The sequence below is a fragment of the Taurulus bubalis genome (genome assembly GCF_910589615.1).
Source record: "Taurulus bubalis genome assembly, chromosome: 16".
Classification (NCBI taxonomy): domain Eukaryota; kingdom Metazoa; phylum Chordata; class Actinopteri; order Perciformes; family Cottidae; genus Taurulus; species Taurulus bubalis.
The window spans coordinates 6,630,276-6,646,962 of record NC_136604.1 but is presented as its reverse complement, the minus strand read 5'-3'; the positions used below and the strand labels follow the sequence as shown (position 1 = coordinate 6,646,962).

Here is a 16,687-nt window from a genome sequence, read left to right as displayed (position 1 = left end):
CCCAAAAAAAAACAAGCCAAACCCTCCTCTCGAAGGCGATTTCCTCATTTTGAGTCCGGCATCAGAGCGAGCGGCGAGACGGCACTCAGAACCCACCGTTATAAATCGCAGACGTACACCGGGGAGGGTGAACGACACCCACCCCTCCCACCAAGACGTGACACAAATTACAGGCCGCAAACATCTGGCGAGTGGCGTGCACCGAGGCAAGGCTCGGCGGGTGAAGCACCAAATAAAATTAAAAAAACGTCCTCCTCGCTCACAGAAGTTGGACGCAGAGGAGCGGAAAACACGGCGAAACCAGTCTGAGAGAAAACAGAAGAAAAAAATAAGGAAATAAATGCAGCAGAGTGTTGACACTATGTTGACCTCATACAATGGGAGATATGACATTTATGATAGGATATTTTCTCATTGCATCCGACACAACAGTCTTCACCTTCGACCTGTGCAGGGACCTCACATGACGCACTATTGTCAAAGCATTCCTCGCTAAGTAAGCTAGCCAACGACAACTAAAAAGAAGCAGAATATAAATGGTTTCTCGACAAAGGCACAACTGCTTTGTATGACTGTTCGGAGGGGAATTGCAGGTGACGTAAAAAATCTCATTCACATCATATCATTCAAAACATCATATGCTTATCGCTTGCTTGATAATGAAATAATGAGTTTTTCAGAGCCAGGAGCAGTGTGTTGTATCTGAGGGCTGTTCTGTACCCCTGTGATGTGACGGGGTAATTAAAAGGCAGACAGATGCGCCTAAAGCAGGTTATCAACCACTCAACACCAGCGCCAATATTGAGAATCAATGCCCCCCCCTGTCAAATTCCAGTGAGGCCTTCGGGGGACGCCGATAAAGGAGAGGTAGAGATATTGATCAGGTTAAAGTGTGTGTGTGTGTGTGTGTGTGTGTGTGTGTGTGTGTGTGTGTATGATTGGTCTGTGTAAATCATCTATGACGATGGTCAATCGGGTCATGTTCCTGTTATGGATTATCTCATATTTTGCGTGTGGGATATTATACTCTACATGTGACCAGGACAGTATCCCTCGATCCTGTTTGTACTGCAAACCAACCGCTGCCTCTCTTAATTGTGGTGGGACGCTGCACCCTGAACCCATCCCATGGTCACCCCGTGTATACTTGGGAGCCCACCTCATGTGCATGCGACTATAGATGAGAGTTCAATAAATAACTTTATTGTTGTGCGCACAAGTACAGCCCTGGTGAGAAAAAAAAAGATCATAAAAAAAAAAAAAGAGATCATAGAAAGCGTGTACTAAAAAGTACTCATGAAAGAAATAAACCCAACAGAGTCTGAATCAGCTCATCAGAGGAGGCGGCCCTGCGCCAAGCGACAAGTCGCAACCCACAGAGAAACAACAGGAGGGGACAATGATGACAGGGGCTGCACGCTGAAGTGCCAAAATCTGTCATTCCGACGGGCCCCGGCCAATTCGCAGGCTGGCACACACACGCACACGCACGCACACAGCTAGGAAGCTCAACGCTGTCTAGGATTTAAAAACCAAAATCAAGAAAAAAGCATCAATGTGTTGGTTTAAACCTAGAGGCAAATAAAACAAAGTTGGAATAGTGCAATATTAATATAAAACGCCCGACCTACTCAATGCTATTTTTAATCTGGAATGGCTCCAATAATATGGACATCTACTGCATGATGCATTTATTTCGGTGAGCACGGACCTGTCCACGGAGCTGTCACATGGGAACCAACATCACACGACAACAAATCCCTGCTGTGCGCGCGCACGCACGGCTGTGACGCTCGCGCGCCGCGAAGGCGCCCCGTGCTCATCCGTCTATCAGTCTCTCTCTCTCTCTCTTCCACGTCAAAAGTTCCATTATTTCTCCCTCTAAAACGTGCGTTTTTACCGGAGTTACGTCACACGCCGCATCGGAACTGAGACGTTTAAGCGAGAGGGGAAAGAAAAGAAGAAGAAAATACAGCTCGTCGAATAAACTTCATCCACAGAGAAAGGTCCTCTTTAAAGTACAGCTCCACGCTGGACACACACACACACACACAGAAAACACGTCCACCTCCACGGGCTCAACTTTGAGCTCGCCCCGCTGCGTGATGTCGTTGTCCGGGTGTGATTTCCCAGAGCAGCGGCTGCCCGGCTCACACGCAGAGAACGGGTGAAGACTGGACTGGTTTATTCCATCATATCCCGTTAACAACAACAAACAACCCCTTTTAAAAAAAGCAGCGAGTGGTCCGTAAGTGGACCCCCACACACACAGCCCGTTTTAAAGTTTGCTTCAAAAAATGAAAACTTACCCTTTCCCCGGATAGGAAGACGGTCAGCCCGAGGGTCAAAATTATCCACACGTTCCTCATTATTCCTCTCTGTTAATTTGCAAACCGCGTTGTTGCGAGCGAAATGTCCCAAAAAAAATGTTCGTCTCTCTCCCTTCTCTTTTTCCTCTCCTCGCACCCTTCGCTCCAACTCCTGCCGCCTCTCTCTCTCGCTCTCTCTCTCTCTCTCGCTCTCTCTCTCTCTCTCTCTCTCTCTCTCTCTCTCTCTCTCTCTCTCTCTCTCTCTCAGGAGTGGGATCCCACCGGATACGTGTTGCGTTTTGGTTATTCCTCCCCCCTCACCTCCCTCACGCGCTCTCTCTCTCTCTCTCTCTCTCTCTCTCTCTCTCTCTCTCTCTCTCTCTCTCTCTCTCTCTCTCTCTCTCTCTCTCTCTGGCACTTCTTTCTTCTTCCTTTTTAAAGCGTAAATCTGACAACAACCCCCCACCGAAACAAAAAAGAGATACACAAATAACCACGGCGTAATTGCAAAGTCTCTCCCTCCCCCCCACGCGCGCCTTGTGTCAGCGAAAATCCGGCACGAGACGCCTCGCTCCTCGCTCTCCTCTCTCCCTCGGCGCTCACTTGAGAATAACGACGAGAAAAGCGCGAGCACGACTGACGCTCATGGCGAGCGCGTGCGCTCTCCTCGGCCATGTCACCGCGAGACGGAGAGAGAACTTGCGACAAAGTAGTCCCCCCCCAAACACACACAAAAAAGGAAGTAAATAATTACGTTGCAATCATAACCAACCAATTGGCTTGCTGTAAATCCTCATAGAGATTAATTGTTGTATTATTATTATGTTTCGCTCCTAGGGGAGGTCGGATAACACACTAATTGGGACATTTATCTCCCCCGTTTTGATAACGATCATTAATTGCACCCGCCCTAATGAGGATTCCACACTTTCACTCAGTCACTGCACTAAATTGCAATCAAGTCTCGCGTTTATTATGCAGCTCCGGTACTATGTGAACACATCGGATTAGGCTGCGGCTGCTGTATGACGTGAAATCAATGCGCCGGTCTTTATACATGCTATGAGTTAGAACACACGACATCCTGTTGGCAGCACGTGCACAATAGAGATGGAGTTTACACTAAAAAGAGTTCCATCAGTTGTATGACTATAGGAAGCCCACCCACCAGTCCCACTGAGTCCAGCTATTTATGGGCAAAGTCTCCCCCTGCTGGTGTAAATTAATACCTCCCCCAATCCATAATCGTCATCTTTTTTCTTTTTCTTTTTATTGCACAGACTTCATTTGTACTCAGGTGTGAGCATGGGTAGTTTGACACTGATTTGAGCATTTACATTTGGCCAGTCTGAGTTATTTTTTGTTTATTTTTTGTGTAAAAGATGAACACAAACTCCTACATCACAGCTAGAGCTGCCTCAAGCTTCAAAGTCCTCAATGTCCTCTCTCTGAAGAACCCCACTAGCTTCATGAAGCTCTGTCTCCAAAGTCTGTGTAAAAAGTCTGTTTATGCTTCACACTCTAAAACATGTGCAACTAGTGCCAGATTTTAAGAGGCAATTTAGAAATTATTCAATTAGTTTAAGGAAATAAATGTGTAATAGCAGACTTTAAATGCTGCACCAACGTCTAACCCGCTGTAGCACACTGTGTCTTCCACCTCGCAGTGAATTTCCACATCACTAGAAATCCATCCAGAACAGAGCAAACAGCGTTTTTTTTCCCAGAACCACTAATCCCACCCAATAACAGTCTGCCCTTTGTGCACAGTGAACCCTCCAACACCCCCCCCCCCCCCCCCCCCCCCCCCCCCCACGATCACAAGTACACTGCCAAACTAAATTCCTTCGCCACACATTTTGCAAGTCAGTCCTGCAGACACGAGGTGACTCCAACGCGGTCGGCGTGATTGTGCCGCAAAAATCTTTAACTTGTGTCCGAAAGACTTTTGGCAGAAGTGGGATTGGTGCTCTCTGACGGACGTCATGCTCCACCGAACTGCTGAGTCCAACCACAGCTTCGCTAATGACTGTCGGGGCTGGAAAAACTAAAACACTTTAGGGGATTTTTAAAAGGCAATTTAAATCTTTTCCGACCGATTAACGGGAATATTATGCATGCAAGAGTGAATCGTCATTTGGGAATGGTCTTTTGAGAGTTTACATGGAATGGAATCCAGCTGTATTTACTCTTGAAACATCCACATCACAGGTGATTGGCAACCCAACCAGAAGGCACACACTTTTACATACAGAGGTGTCCAAAGGGCAACGTTATAGTTGTTTGTTTCGGTAGTCTAGAATAAAGACTGAAAACAGGGGAGAGAGCTAGTTGCTCCAAAAGGTCACTCAATCCACTGACCAGCATCCCTTTCTAAAGCTCACAACACGTCAGATCTTCTTTGTTCATTCAATCTGCACAAAAACTGTCAAAGTAATAAAAAATAAAAAATAAGCATTATGAGGCAACATTTACGGGACATCCTCTTCTTTTGGCGTCCTGGGTCCCGGGCAACCAGTAGTCTGGCACAAAGGCCCCTAAAACTGCAAAATGTAGTTGTTGTTTTTTACACGTTTAGGAATTTTGTATGAATCTGGTCTTCATGCTTAAACTACGCTAACATATAAACTTGTGAGTGTACCAATCTTAGTTCTCAGCAACTATTCGCTCAAGGTTGGCAACGAAGTGACACCAGAAATACCTGGACCCAACGGGAGAGCTATATTTCATAGTTTTGAGGCGTGTAACAGTGCACATTTGAACCGAAAGCACTTAGAATTTTTTTTAAAACCCAGTTAAGACTACAACTTGTGACCCATCCCCCCACTCTGTGCTGCACGAGATTCCCAGGCATCCTCTTCTCCTCCTCAGAGGGCTTAACTCTACTCCTGGTGGCCCAGATTACGCAGCCAATTAGGGTGACGGCAAAGCCCCTTCTGCTACCAAGCCTCGCCAGAGAGCGGTGTGTGTGTGTGTGTGTGTGTGTGTGTTATGTCACTGTCAGCCTGTTGTGAAGCAGCACAAGGACATACAATGACTCAATGGTCCAAAGGGACACCTTCAACAATCTAAATTTAGAAAAAAGAAGAAGAAGAAAAAAGACCACTGATATGGATGACAAACTGTGTGAATTAGATTTTCCAAATAGATATTATCCAATGAGAATTATGCAATGCAATGTGCTGGACGTCCTTCATTTTTGTAATGTGAATTATGCACACACACATATATATATATATGCTCAGACTCTATAGAAAGTGTGGACCTTCAAAGTTGTTATGTATATTTTATTCAACAGCACCACCAGCTGGCAAATAATAAACTGATTTAAATTCAGAAACATATCCCAACAAATATGTTGTGTGTGTGTGTGTGTGTGTGTGTGTGTGTGTGTGTGTGTGTGTGTGTGTGTGTGTGTGTGTGTGTGTGTGTGTTTGTGACCTCTGGGCCGTGTCGGGGGAACGCATCTGGAAGACTGCGATGCTCATGCAATGTCTGCCTTTTTTGCCAATGAAAATTCCACAGACAAGATCCCACGGAGGACCTGCTACCTCGGACCAGAATGATCCTCAGTGTATTACCGTCACTTGTTTTGGCTTCATGGTCACCATCAGTCTGTTCCCCCCACAGGGGTATCAGGGTGTTGAATTGTCTCATTGGCTTGGATGGATTTTAAAGAGAAATACAAACAACCTCAAAGTCATTTTTTTTCTATTTCACTGTTGCACAAAAAACACACACATGAAATAAGCACAATCGCATATGTGGGTATCATCCGACTCTTTCAGTTGATTAACGACCTGGTTAGATGGGAATAAAGATTCTCATTACGTGTGAAATCTGAGATTACGCGGCTAAAAACGAGACCGAGCGCTCTTTAACACAATATGACCCCAGGGGAACGCTGCTGACACTGAGTATTACTGCGCAATAGTGTTCAGTTTCTCATACTAGTTACTGATTTATAAGAAGTTGAACCAAAACAAGCAGGAGGGAAAACACCCACAAATAAATTCACCGGTAATTATTAGCAGTTTCATGAACACACAATCAAACTAGGGTCATGTAGGACTCGACTGAAAGTGCAGCCTAATGGAGCTTTCAGCGTGTTTTTCTGCTGCACGTGCATAGTAGATGTTATGGCAGATTACGTAATATATACAGTATACAGCATATATAATAAAATCAGCTTTTAAAAATCATTAAGTGGCTGGTGAAGAAGTCAAGCACCTATTCATGTGAAAAACCCACTTGAGAAGCCTGTGGTTTATCAGTGCTGTGTTTCTCTGAGTTTTTTTTTCTTTGAGAGTCAAATCGAGGAGCAGGTTGCAAACAATTTTAATAAATGTATTGTATATGAACACCCAAGGGAACCATGCAAAGATATACTGTAGGAAACACCGAGTGTTAAAATAAGAGCTTTAGTGACCTTATGAACTTTCATTGTACATATTTTACACCATTACTTCCACCAGAATGTTCACATAAGATCTGTTCATGCACTAGTTCAATCACGCAGAGACAACAGCTGTATAAGCAAAAGGAGACATTCGTCACATATGTCATTGTGTCATACATACCTAAAGTTCTAATGGCGGAAACTTAAAAACCCAGTACTAAATCATCAGGAAAGCTGCTCCAATAGCCAAAATCCTCAATATCCAGGTGCAAATACAAAAAAAAAACAATATATATAGTGTAATGTTTCTTTCTTTCTTTCCCCTCCATTATAATCTGTTCAATGTCTGCGAGACAGCTGGAGGCGGCGCTGACGCTGCTCCAAATCATGTTGTTGTAGTGTGCATCCACACCTCAGGAGGAGAGCGGGTTCCCAGCCGAGCTTTTGATTGTTTGGTCTCGGCCTGACGGCAGGAAACAAGCGCCAGGCCTCCTCCGCCTCAGACAACTGCCAATCTTGCGTCAGAAAAAAAGCAACTTGAGACAGGTTGTCTTATCGGACGAAGCTAGAATCTATCCGCATCCATATTCGTATTCATTTAGAGGTTCCATTTCCACCAAGTTGAAATAAAAAAAGTCCAAGAGGTTATCCATGCCAACAAAAACGTCCGATTCCTCCTAAATTATGTTTACGCATTTGTTAAAATCTCTGTTAGTGGGCGTTCCTCCTTTGCCATGAGAGTCCATTCCCCTGAGAGGTGTTGCATATGAAGATGGATGATGATTGTAACACAGGTGTACCTCGAGCTGATCCCAATTACGGGCCTTGAACAAAATGCATTCATCAGGGTCTGTGCACTGTGCATTTCACATAATAGGGCCACAGATATGCATGTTTTAGCATATTGGTGACATGGAGTTAATCCGTGAGAAGAACAGTCGCTCCAAAGTGCCAGACGCCATCGACGTTGAGCATTTGCCCACGACTGTCAGGGTCCATGAGACGGGGATTTTTCTGACAGTCTGTGCGTAAATGATTTGGCTGCGCAGACCAACAGCTGCGTCCGCTGCCCAGGTGGCTGTGCTCAGACGGTCTTGCAGGTGAAGAAGCCGGGTGTGGAGGTCCAACAGGCCGGCGGTCTGCGGTTATGAGGCCGGCTGGTCGGATGTACTGCCAAATCTTTAGAAAACGACATTAAGAGGCTGCTTGTGGCCCTGAACTGAACATTCAGTGGTCCATTTACACAGCAGCCGTTGGTAAAATGAATGACGGTCCCGGGCGTGTCACCGCGTGCACAATACCAGGCTCACCTAAATGGAACAGGGCCGTAATTAATTGCACCTGTGTTTACTCTGTAAATGACACGTGAAAATGACTGTACACAGTACACGCATTCCAATGGCTCCTTCAAAACATCTGTGGCATTGTGTTGTGTGATAATATGAACAACACAACCCACCTGTGTTACAATCGGGCCGTTTAAAACCTCTCGGGTGAACGGGTTGTCTTGGCAAAGAAGAAAATGCACACTAACATAGATATCTTTTGAGCAACTTTGTCAAAACAATTTGAGAGAAAAAAAAATCTTATTTTTCAACTCGTGAAAACTGGGAGTGAAGACAAGAGTTTTGCTTTTTATATTTTTTGCTCCAGCGTACACAAGCGCTGTCTCTGGCAGTGATGAGCCCACTGGAGAGTGATTACCTCACTCTGCAGTTGCCCTCAGCTCTCCGGAGCTTTCCAGCTTTTTCCAGCTTATTGTTTTGTTTTTCAGGGTTTGGCTTCTTTACTGTTTTGCTTCATCACTCTCATCAGAAATGTTTTTTCGGGCAGCAGCAGGCAGCTGTTTACAGCAACAACAAAATGACAGAAGAAGCTGTACAAGCACTAGAAACACGTGGATGAGGGGGAAAGAAAAGAGGGTGAAGAGTGAGGAGTGACACCTGGGGGTGACTCCATTTAATTCTTTCCCTAATTCCATAACTACACATTCATCCTTTTTGTTCCAAGCATCCGTTGAATGAACACTCAACGAGCGTTCTTCCTCACAGCCACTTGTATTCTTCAGTGTTTGTAAAAGGTCACAACAGCTATTTTTGTCCTCAAAAGAAAAAGGTCACGTATACAGAGCGGCCTCCTGCTTGTTGGCGTGATATTTCTCTCCCTCTCCACCCACCTGGCTAAATAAATACCATGGGGAGCCTGTCAAAGCAAAGCACCTGTGTTGAGTCAACATCTCCTCCGTTAAGCGATTCATTAAGGCCACCAGGCACAGCCAGCGCTCAATGTCGCTCTGTTCTGCTCACACGCCGTCTGTATTCACAGATGGTGAACCGCTGACCAGCTGAAGGCCTCTGGGTTTCTTTTTTCTGTGCAGATGAGGCAGTGCAGTTTCAGATGCTTCAACATGCTGCTTTAGACAGGGAAGACATTTTCAGGTCAGCTACGGGTCAAATGCATCGAGTCAATTGGTCGGTGGAGTCATCGAAGCGGCTCTTTTGCATTTCATTTGAAGAGGTTAGTACTTTTGTAGCACATTGAAGGATCCTGATCGTACGACATGATTATTTTTAGCGAGCCAAGTCCAACATTTATGTTCAGGACCCGTTTGTTGCGTGACTGTATTTCAATATTTCAACAGGACATATGCTTTATTGAGAGCAAAACATTTTCGAGAGAGACCTGAGAACAAAACACACTCTTGGAGTCGGTATCAAAGGTTAAAGGTTGTTAATATTCAGAGCATTAATATACCAGTAAAAAATGGTTTGTTAAGAATGATAATATGATCTGAAGGGAACGCTGCTGTTCATTTCCTGCTCGTTACATTTCGTAGCCAGACTTATCACTTTGTTGTTAAAAAATACCTGATAATCCAACGCTGCAAGTTTAAACCAGAGTTTGACCTTTGACCTTTAAGAAAGAAGGAAAACTAAATAAATTATCCTTTGGGGAAATTCTCCTCCACATTTGACCCATCCCTGGTTGGGATGCCCTGTGAGGCGTCCCGGGGAGCAGCTGGGGGTTCAGTGTCTTGCTCAGGGACACTTGGACATGGGAGCTATGGGGGGACTGGGGATCAAACCGGCTGCCTTTCAGTGACGGGACAGCCATTCATCCCCCTGAGCTACAGTCACTAATATAGCTCACCATGGCTTCATGTTTGCAGCTTTTTAATCAGTGAGCCGTGGAGATGACTTTGATGAAAGCATTTCTCTGAAGGCTTCTTAATAGTGTTGATTTGAGAAATGATCTTAAAAAAATAGTCCTAAACTTAAATTCATACTTGATTGATGATTTTATTGATCAGCTTCAGTTTATTTAAAATCATAACTAAGCAGATACCAGCACTTCTTTACTAGCTGTGCTCTCCATGTTTCAGTCTTATACAATAACTCCTATAGTCAACTCCGACCAGTATCAGTCTGTAGCTTAACACAGCAGAGTTATAACAGAACAGGTTAGATGTTGAATGTGTATGACAGTAACAGTGATGATGGTGCAGTGATGATATAGTAATGAAGGTACAAATGGGAAGCACAGGTAAGAATAACACAACTGTCTCTTTCTTTTTTAAATGGCATTATGTATTGCCTTGTGATCAACAGTGCTCACACTTCCATGTAGGAATGTTTGGTCCTAAAATAACACAAATTTAATAAGTAAATGCATGATGTATATAACTAGGTTGCAAATGAACCATGAATATTAAATATCAGAGAAAATGAACAGCATTAAATACGTCTGCATCACTAACCTAGACCAAAGACACAGGTAAATATAACTAAATGTATAGTTTAAATACACTTATGCTGCCATCTAGTGGTAGAAATGGTAAACACCTTTACTCTGCGTCTCCTCACAAAGACTCTGCTCTTCTCGTACTTCCGGGTCACCTGCGTGCTTTTCTTCAGAAGATAAAAACAAAAGAAGGATTTGCAAAAAACTAAATCAGCTCGTTATTTGAGTTTGGTTCTCTCGTATTTTTGTTTTTTTGATTCAGACGAAAAACCGGTAGTGCTTTTTAATTTTTTCCGTTTGAAGGGATTTCAAACCGAAAAGCGGGAGAAACGTGGCCAAGGGGCATTTGGAACCTGCTGCATTCAACTCTCTCTTTAATGTATTGTGGATGAATCACGGTTCTCTCTCATCTTTTAACTCTTTGTGATATTTCAGGACAATAATGGAGGCAGATCAGTGCGGAGGTCGCTGCCATGCTGAAACTGGGGGTCGACCTGCAGGTAAGTGTCGACTGCAGCCGGTAAAAGGATCTGTCAAAAACACTTTGTGTTGAAAGGACGACTTAAATTTCATCCCACACAGTTGTATGTTTGTGCAGCTGAAGGCCAGAAGTGCCTTTTCGCTCTTTGTTTGCTTCGATGTCTGAGTTTATATCTTACATTTGTTTTTTTTGCATTTCTTTGTTGTAAATTCAGTTATTTTTTAATTAATTTTTTAGGTATTTTATTATAAGTGCCACACATTCAAAACTTTATGATCCAGAACTTAGCGATCGAATAGAAAGACACAAGTTCAAAACAGTTTTTAGGAGTTCTCTAGTCATTTATTTCAATGCACCTCATTTTCTCCACAAAAGGGAACTGTAAAGAGGACCCGGAATCTGCTTTTCTAAGATCCCTGAACTCTCACGTTAGTTTCTAAATGCTCTTGAGAGTGATGAGGTGTACTTTTTCAGTCAGGTAGTCCAGGCCCCAGGCTCGCTGTCTGTCTGTCAGGGCATTGAACGAATGCAGCTGTTCCACATCACAGCTGTTCCCTAAGGAAAAGGAAAGCACACTCAATTTGAGCCACTTTCTACAGTACCGTAGTGCCGTTCATAATTTTATGGCTCTTCATAGTTTCACAGTGGCACAGAAACACACTCAGCCATGATTGTTCTCAGCAACACTCACCAAACAAGATGGCTACTTGCTCGTCGGGCACCATAAAAGGAGGACCTGAAAGGTGAATGCAGTCACAAATGTCTTTTTATTTTCCATCCAACTCAGACAAAAAAAAAACATTTTAAACCGCAAAACACATTATTTTTTGGTCTGTGGCCATACACATGTGCGCGGTGTGTGTTTGACACACACAAAATGGACAGTTACCTTTATACAATTCAGGATTGTACAACAAAGTGTCCAAAAGGTATCTGCAGTCTTTGGCCATGAGAGAAATGATGAGAGCAGCATATCTGTGGTGTTGAGAGAGAGAGAGAATGTTTTTATTCCAGAATATTACCAAACTGTGCCGGTTACTTTCATAGTTATGTAAACTGCACAATTGAATAGTTTCAGAAGAGTTTAAATTGAATTTCAAGTTGATTTGGGGTCATCGCATTCAAATGAAGGTTATGTGTGAAACCAATCTGCCATGTTGAGTCCTTAAAATAAAATAAAATACAAAATAATATCACATCTCAATGGGCGGTTCCCTCTCTCGTCTTACTTTTCTCTGTCTCTTGGGTTGATGGCCACTAGAGAGCCCCGGTCCCAAATTGCCCCGAACTGGCCTTCAATGGAACTGTGAAATGGGGGAAAAGTTTGTATTAAACATTCACCTGTGCAAAGTTACATGCCTTTTTTTTTTTTTTTTCATACTGCCATTGCAGGGTAAACACAGGTGTAATTGCCCGGTTTAATTCAGGTATGGAATGACTGACACACTAAATAGAAGAGGATCATAATTATCATGTTCTCACCCGTGTTCTCCCTGCTATGACGTGTCAAAATGGCTGCTGATAAAAGAGGCCTGTTCAACGTATTTTAACAAAAGGATTAAAAACACAATCAGTTCACCGACCTGGAGAAGTTGAACAGGTCACATTGATACAGGGAGATATTTCTCTCAGAGCTCTGTGGAACAGAGACGACGTGGATTAACATTTTGTGTCCTTATCCGTGGGAATAATAATACTACATTTTATTTGTATAGCGCTTTAAAAAAGGCATTCAAGGCACTTTACATGGTAAAGACAAACAATAAATGCAGCAATAAAACGAGAAAGATAACAATGGTGAAAGAAAAATAGTATCACAGTTTAAAAGCAGCTTTAAATAAATGGGTTTCAAGTGCCGTTTTGAAAGTGGTGAGTGATGGAGAATGTCTGAGGTGCTGGGGGAGAGAGTTACAGAGGGAGGGGGCAGCAATAGAGAAGGCCCCGCCCCCCAGGTCCGATCATCGGACAGAGTGGGCGGTAAGGAGGTTGGCGCCTGCGGATCTGAGGTTACGGGTGGGAGCGTGTCGGTGCAGGAGGTCAGAGAGGTGTGAAGGTGTTGAGGGTTGTGAAGGGTTTTGTAGGTGATGAGGAGAATCTTGAACTGGATTCTTTGCTGTATGGTGAGCCAGTGGAGGTTTTGAAGGACTGGGGTGATGTGCACTCTGGTGCGGGAGTGAGAAGAGACGGGCAGCTGAATTCTGGATGTATTGTAGATTGTTAATGGTTTTGGTGGATGTGCCATACAGGATGCTGTTGCAGTAGTCCAGCCGAGAGGTGATGAAGGCCTGGATGAGTGCAGCAGAGGAGGAGAAGGAGGGGTGTAGACGGGCGATGTTTTTGAGATGAAAGAAGGCGGTTTTCGTGATGTGCATGACGTGGCGTTCAAAGGAAAGGGTTGGATCAAAGATGACACTAAGGTTACAGACGTGTGGAGGCAGGAACAGTCGGGCCATCGATGTAGAGGGAGAAGTTGTGGTGCTATTTGTTTAGTGATTCAGGGCCGATGATGAGGATTTCAGATTTGTCGCTGTTGAGTTTGAGGAAGTTGGCTTGCATCCAGGTCTTTATATATGTGAGGCAGTTGCTGATGGTGGAGTAGGTAGTGGGTGTGATGGATTTGGTGGAGATGTAGAGCTGTGTGTTGTCGGCGTAGCGGTGGAAGTGGAGACCGTGGTGGCGTATGATGTTGCCAAGGGGGAGCAAGTAGAGAATGAAGAGGAGGGGGCCGAGTACTGAACCTTGGGGGACACCTTGAGGGACTGGGGCTGTGCCAGACTTGGATTTATTGATGATAATGAAATGTTGGCGGTCGGAGAGGTATGACTTGGACCAGGAGAGGGCTGTGTCCGTGATGTGGAGGGAGGACTTAAGACGGCAGTGGAGGATGGAGTGGTTGATGGTGTCAAAAGCTGCACTGAGATTCAGTAGGATGAGGATTTTGAGGGAGTGGTCATCAGAGGAGAGGAGGAGGTCATTGGTGACTTTGATTAGGGTTGTTTCTGTGCTGTGATGCGACCTTAATCCGGATTGAAAAGGTTCATACAGTTGGTTGGAGTCCAGACTCGCTCTAGTCGGCATTTAAGGGATTTCATGAGTTGGAGTCCAGGTGTGAGCCAGGGGGCAGTGTGGGTGAAAGAGACAGTTCTGGTTTTGAGAGGGGCGAGCTGATCGAGGCAGGAGGACAGTGTGTTATTGTAGAGGTTGACCAGGTATTTGGGGGAGGGGCTAAACGAGGGCTGGAGGGTGGAGAGTTTTGCAGAGACAGTGACAGGCTGACAGGGATGAGGGGCAGATGGACTTGATACTACGGCGGGTCATGGTGCGCGTCTGTTTGGGTTCTGGGATGGGTATGTCAATGTCCATGATGATGGCTAGGTGGTCGGAGATGGTGAGGTCAGAGCCAGAGAGGTGATTGATGGGGAGTCCTGTGGTGCAGACCAGGTCGAGGGTGTGGCCGTGGTTGTGGGTGGAGAAATCGATGTGCCAAGTTCTGTGTAGACACACCACTAGTATTCTCACTCTGGCAGGGGACGAGTACCTTGTAAAGCTTTGCTCCGGGTAAGGAAGGGACCGGCTCCTCGCTGTACGTCATGTTGTTCTCTGTAAAGAACTGTTGTATGGCCTTCTCAGATATCTCCACTCCAACCACTGAATGGCCCATGTCTGCTAGCCTGGGATTCACACAGACAAAGGATTTTATCATAGGACGTGTATACATCTTTTTGGAAGATGTATCCATTACTGTGATGAAAGCATAAAGATCCTGTAAGTCAGTATAATGTGATACTATCACATAATTATGACTGAGCATCTCATAGTTATGACTTAGTATGTCATAATTATGATTTACTTTCTCATAATCATGACTTAGTATCTCATAATTATAACTTTGCATCGAATAATTAAAACTTTGTGTCTCATAATTATGAGATGCCAAGTCATTATTAAAGATTGTATCTCATTATAATGAATACAGGATATTTATGTTTTCATCACAGTGGGGAAATGGACCTCCATATGTTTTAATAGGAAAGGCCATTTTTCTTAGGGAAAATTATACCGACTGAAATGACAATGTAAATGTTACATGCATGTGCAATCTTCCTTTTTGGATTTATTATGTGTTTTCATACCACTTCATATCTACAGCTTTGCCACAGAGAGGGAAGAAGAAGCGAACTCCGGTCCGCCCAGAGAGAACTTTATCGATGTTGTCCTCCAGCATCCTGTCAAAACACAAGACAGCAGCTATTAGCGGCAAACACCAGAACTTCTTGCATACTTGCGTTTTTAACTGTTCAAGGTACTTTCTAAAACTTCTCAACCCTGTGAAAAAACACTAAAAAACATACAATCTCTGAGTGAGATGGTGATGTGTAGACTGAACTAGCCGAGTTGATGGTCCTTTCAGTGTGTTCACAAAGCATCTTCTCTCACATTTCAATGGGATCCCTGAAGTGGTAACGTGCATTTGCAGTTCACAAAATCACACATGCATTTGGGAAGACTTTAGTTCTCCCTCATCCCACCCGGAGGAGACGGATACAGAGACGGGGCCTTTACTTGTGCACGTGAGGCTGATGGAAAGTTATTCGGTCCTCCTGCCATTGTTCCTCCCATTCTCCGAGTGCCATGACCCGATCCGCCTGCGGTGCCAGCATGCTGGTCGTGTTTGTTTGACCCAAACTACAAGAAGGAGAACACAGAGCAGAGAGACAGCAATTAATGGAGGGAACAGCATTCATGTGTGTGGCTGGAGGCAAAGGGAGGCGGGTGCACACCTGACACAGCCACACCTTGCTGCACATAGACACATACAGAAGAGCTGCAGGATGTGTGCATGGTGATGGGGAGGAGAGAGGGGGGGGGGGGGGGGGGTGTTAACAAGCTTGCAGGGTTACAAAAGCAGGGCCGTTACATTGGTCCACCACTCTTGTGGCCTGGAAGATAATTACAGAATCAAAGCACACAGGACTGAGGTTAAAGGTCACACACAGATAACAACGAGTCTGTTCCCTACAACGTGCATAATTGTACATATCAGGAATAACTGGTCCAGCTTCTTTTTAAAATAAATTTAAAAAAGCCTGTCTTATCAGTCACTTGAGCAACCGGATGTCGAGGAGGTGCCTGAAGTGCCTGAAGGACTGACACAGCACAAATATTCTACAACGTAAACTAAAGTGGTTCTCAACCTTTTTTTCAGTGATGTATCCCCTGCAAAATCATTTTGGGTTGAAAAAAAGATGTAATACACAACAGAATATATACAATTCTCTTCATGAATTTACACTTATATTTTATTGAATATTTATTAAATAACTATTTAAAAAAGATTTTTGAATGGGTGCTATTTTCTTAATATATCTTGTTGTAATCTCACGTACCCCCATTTGAGAACCACTGAACTAAACAAATGAGTGCCGCGAACTACGACATTCTAATACGTCCGCTAATGAGCAGCCGCGCGTAACGGCGTCCCGCTAAGTGCGCACTTACCCAACAGCAGCCCGGCTCAATAACAGCGGCCAAAGTACTTTGAAAAGAAAACCTGAGTTCCGCATGTTTTTCTGTCGCTTCAAACCAAAAGAGCGTCCCGATACCCTGGGTTTAATGACCACAGATCATCATCCTCTCCCTTGTTTGATCTCTGGTTTGGGAGGAGCCTGGTGCTGCATTCCTGGTCACGGGAAACATGGGAGACACCAGTATCTGACTTAACATGAGCTCCCTTTTAAACGCTCGCCCCTGGACCTT

The 16,687-nt window shown here is 44.3% G+C and overlaps 2 protein-coding genes across 2 annotated transcripts in view; both read right to left on the bottom strand.

Annotated features, from left to right (window-relative positions):
* sdc2 (syndecan 2) overlaps positions 1 to 2,895 on the bottom strand; it is a 42,525-nt gene extending 39,630 nt beyond the window's left edge. The window contains exon 1 of the mRNA XM_079232271.1: positions 2,310 to 2,895. Within this exon, the coding sequence (XP_079088397.1) occupies positions 2,310 to 2,369 (60 nt within the window). The 5' untranslated portion in view covers positions 2,370 to 2,895. The remainder of the gene's footprint in view (positions 1 to 2,309) is intronic.
* Positions 2,896 to 11,268: 8,373 nt separating this feature from the next.
* On the bottom strand, positions 11,269 to 16,497 carry LOC306748793 (putative thiopurine S-methyltransferase). The gene is made up of 9 exons (XM_079232013.1): positions 16,430 to 16,497; positions 15,494 to 15,616; positions 15,064 to 15,156; positions 14,469 to 14,601; positions 12,514 to 12,566; positions 12,160 to 12,234; positions 11,820 to 11,905; positions 11,622 to 11,666; positions 11,269 to 11,485 (listed from the first exon to the last, which is right to left on the bottom strand). The coding sequence occupies exons 1-9, from the start codon at positions 16,492 to 16,494 to the stop codon at positions 11,367 to 11,369; spliced, it is 792 nt and encodes a 263-aa protein (XP_079088139.1). The 5' UTR covers positions 16,495 to 16,497; the 3' UTR covers positions 11,269 to 11,366.
* Positions 16,498 to 16,687: the final 190 nt, after the last annotated feature.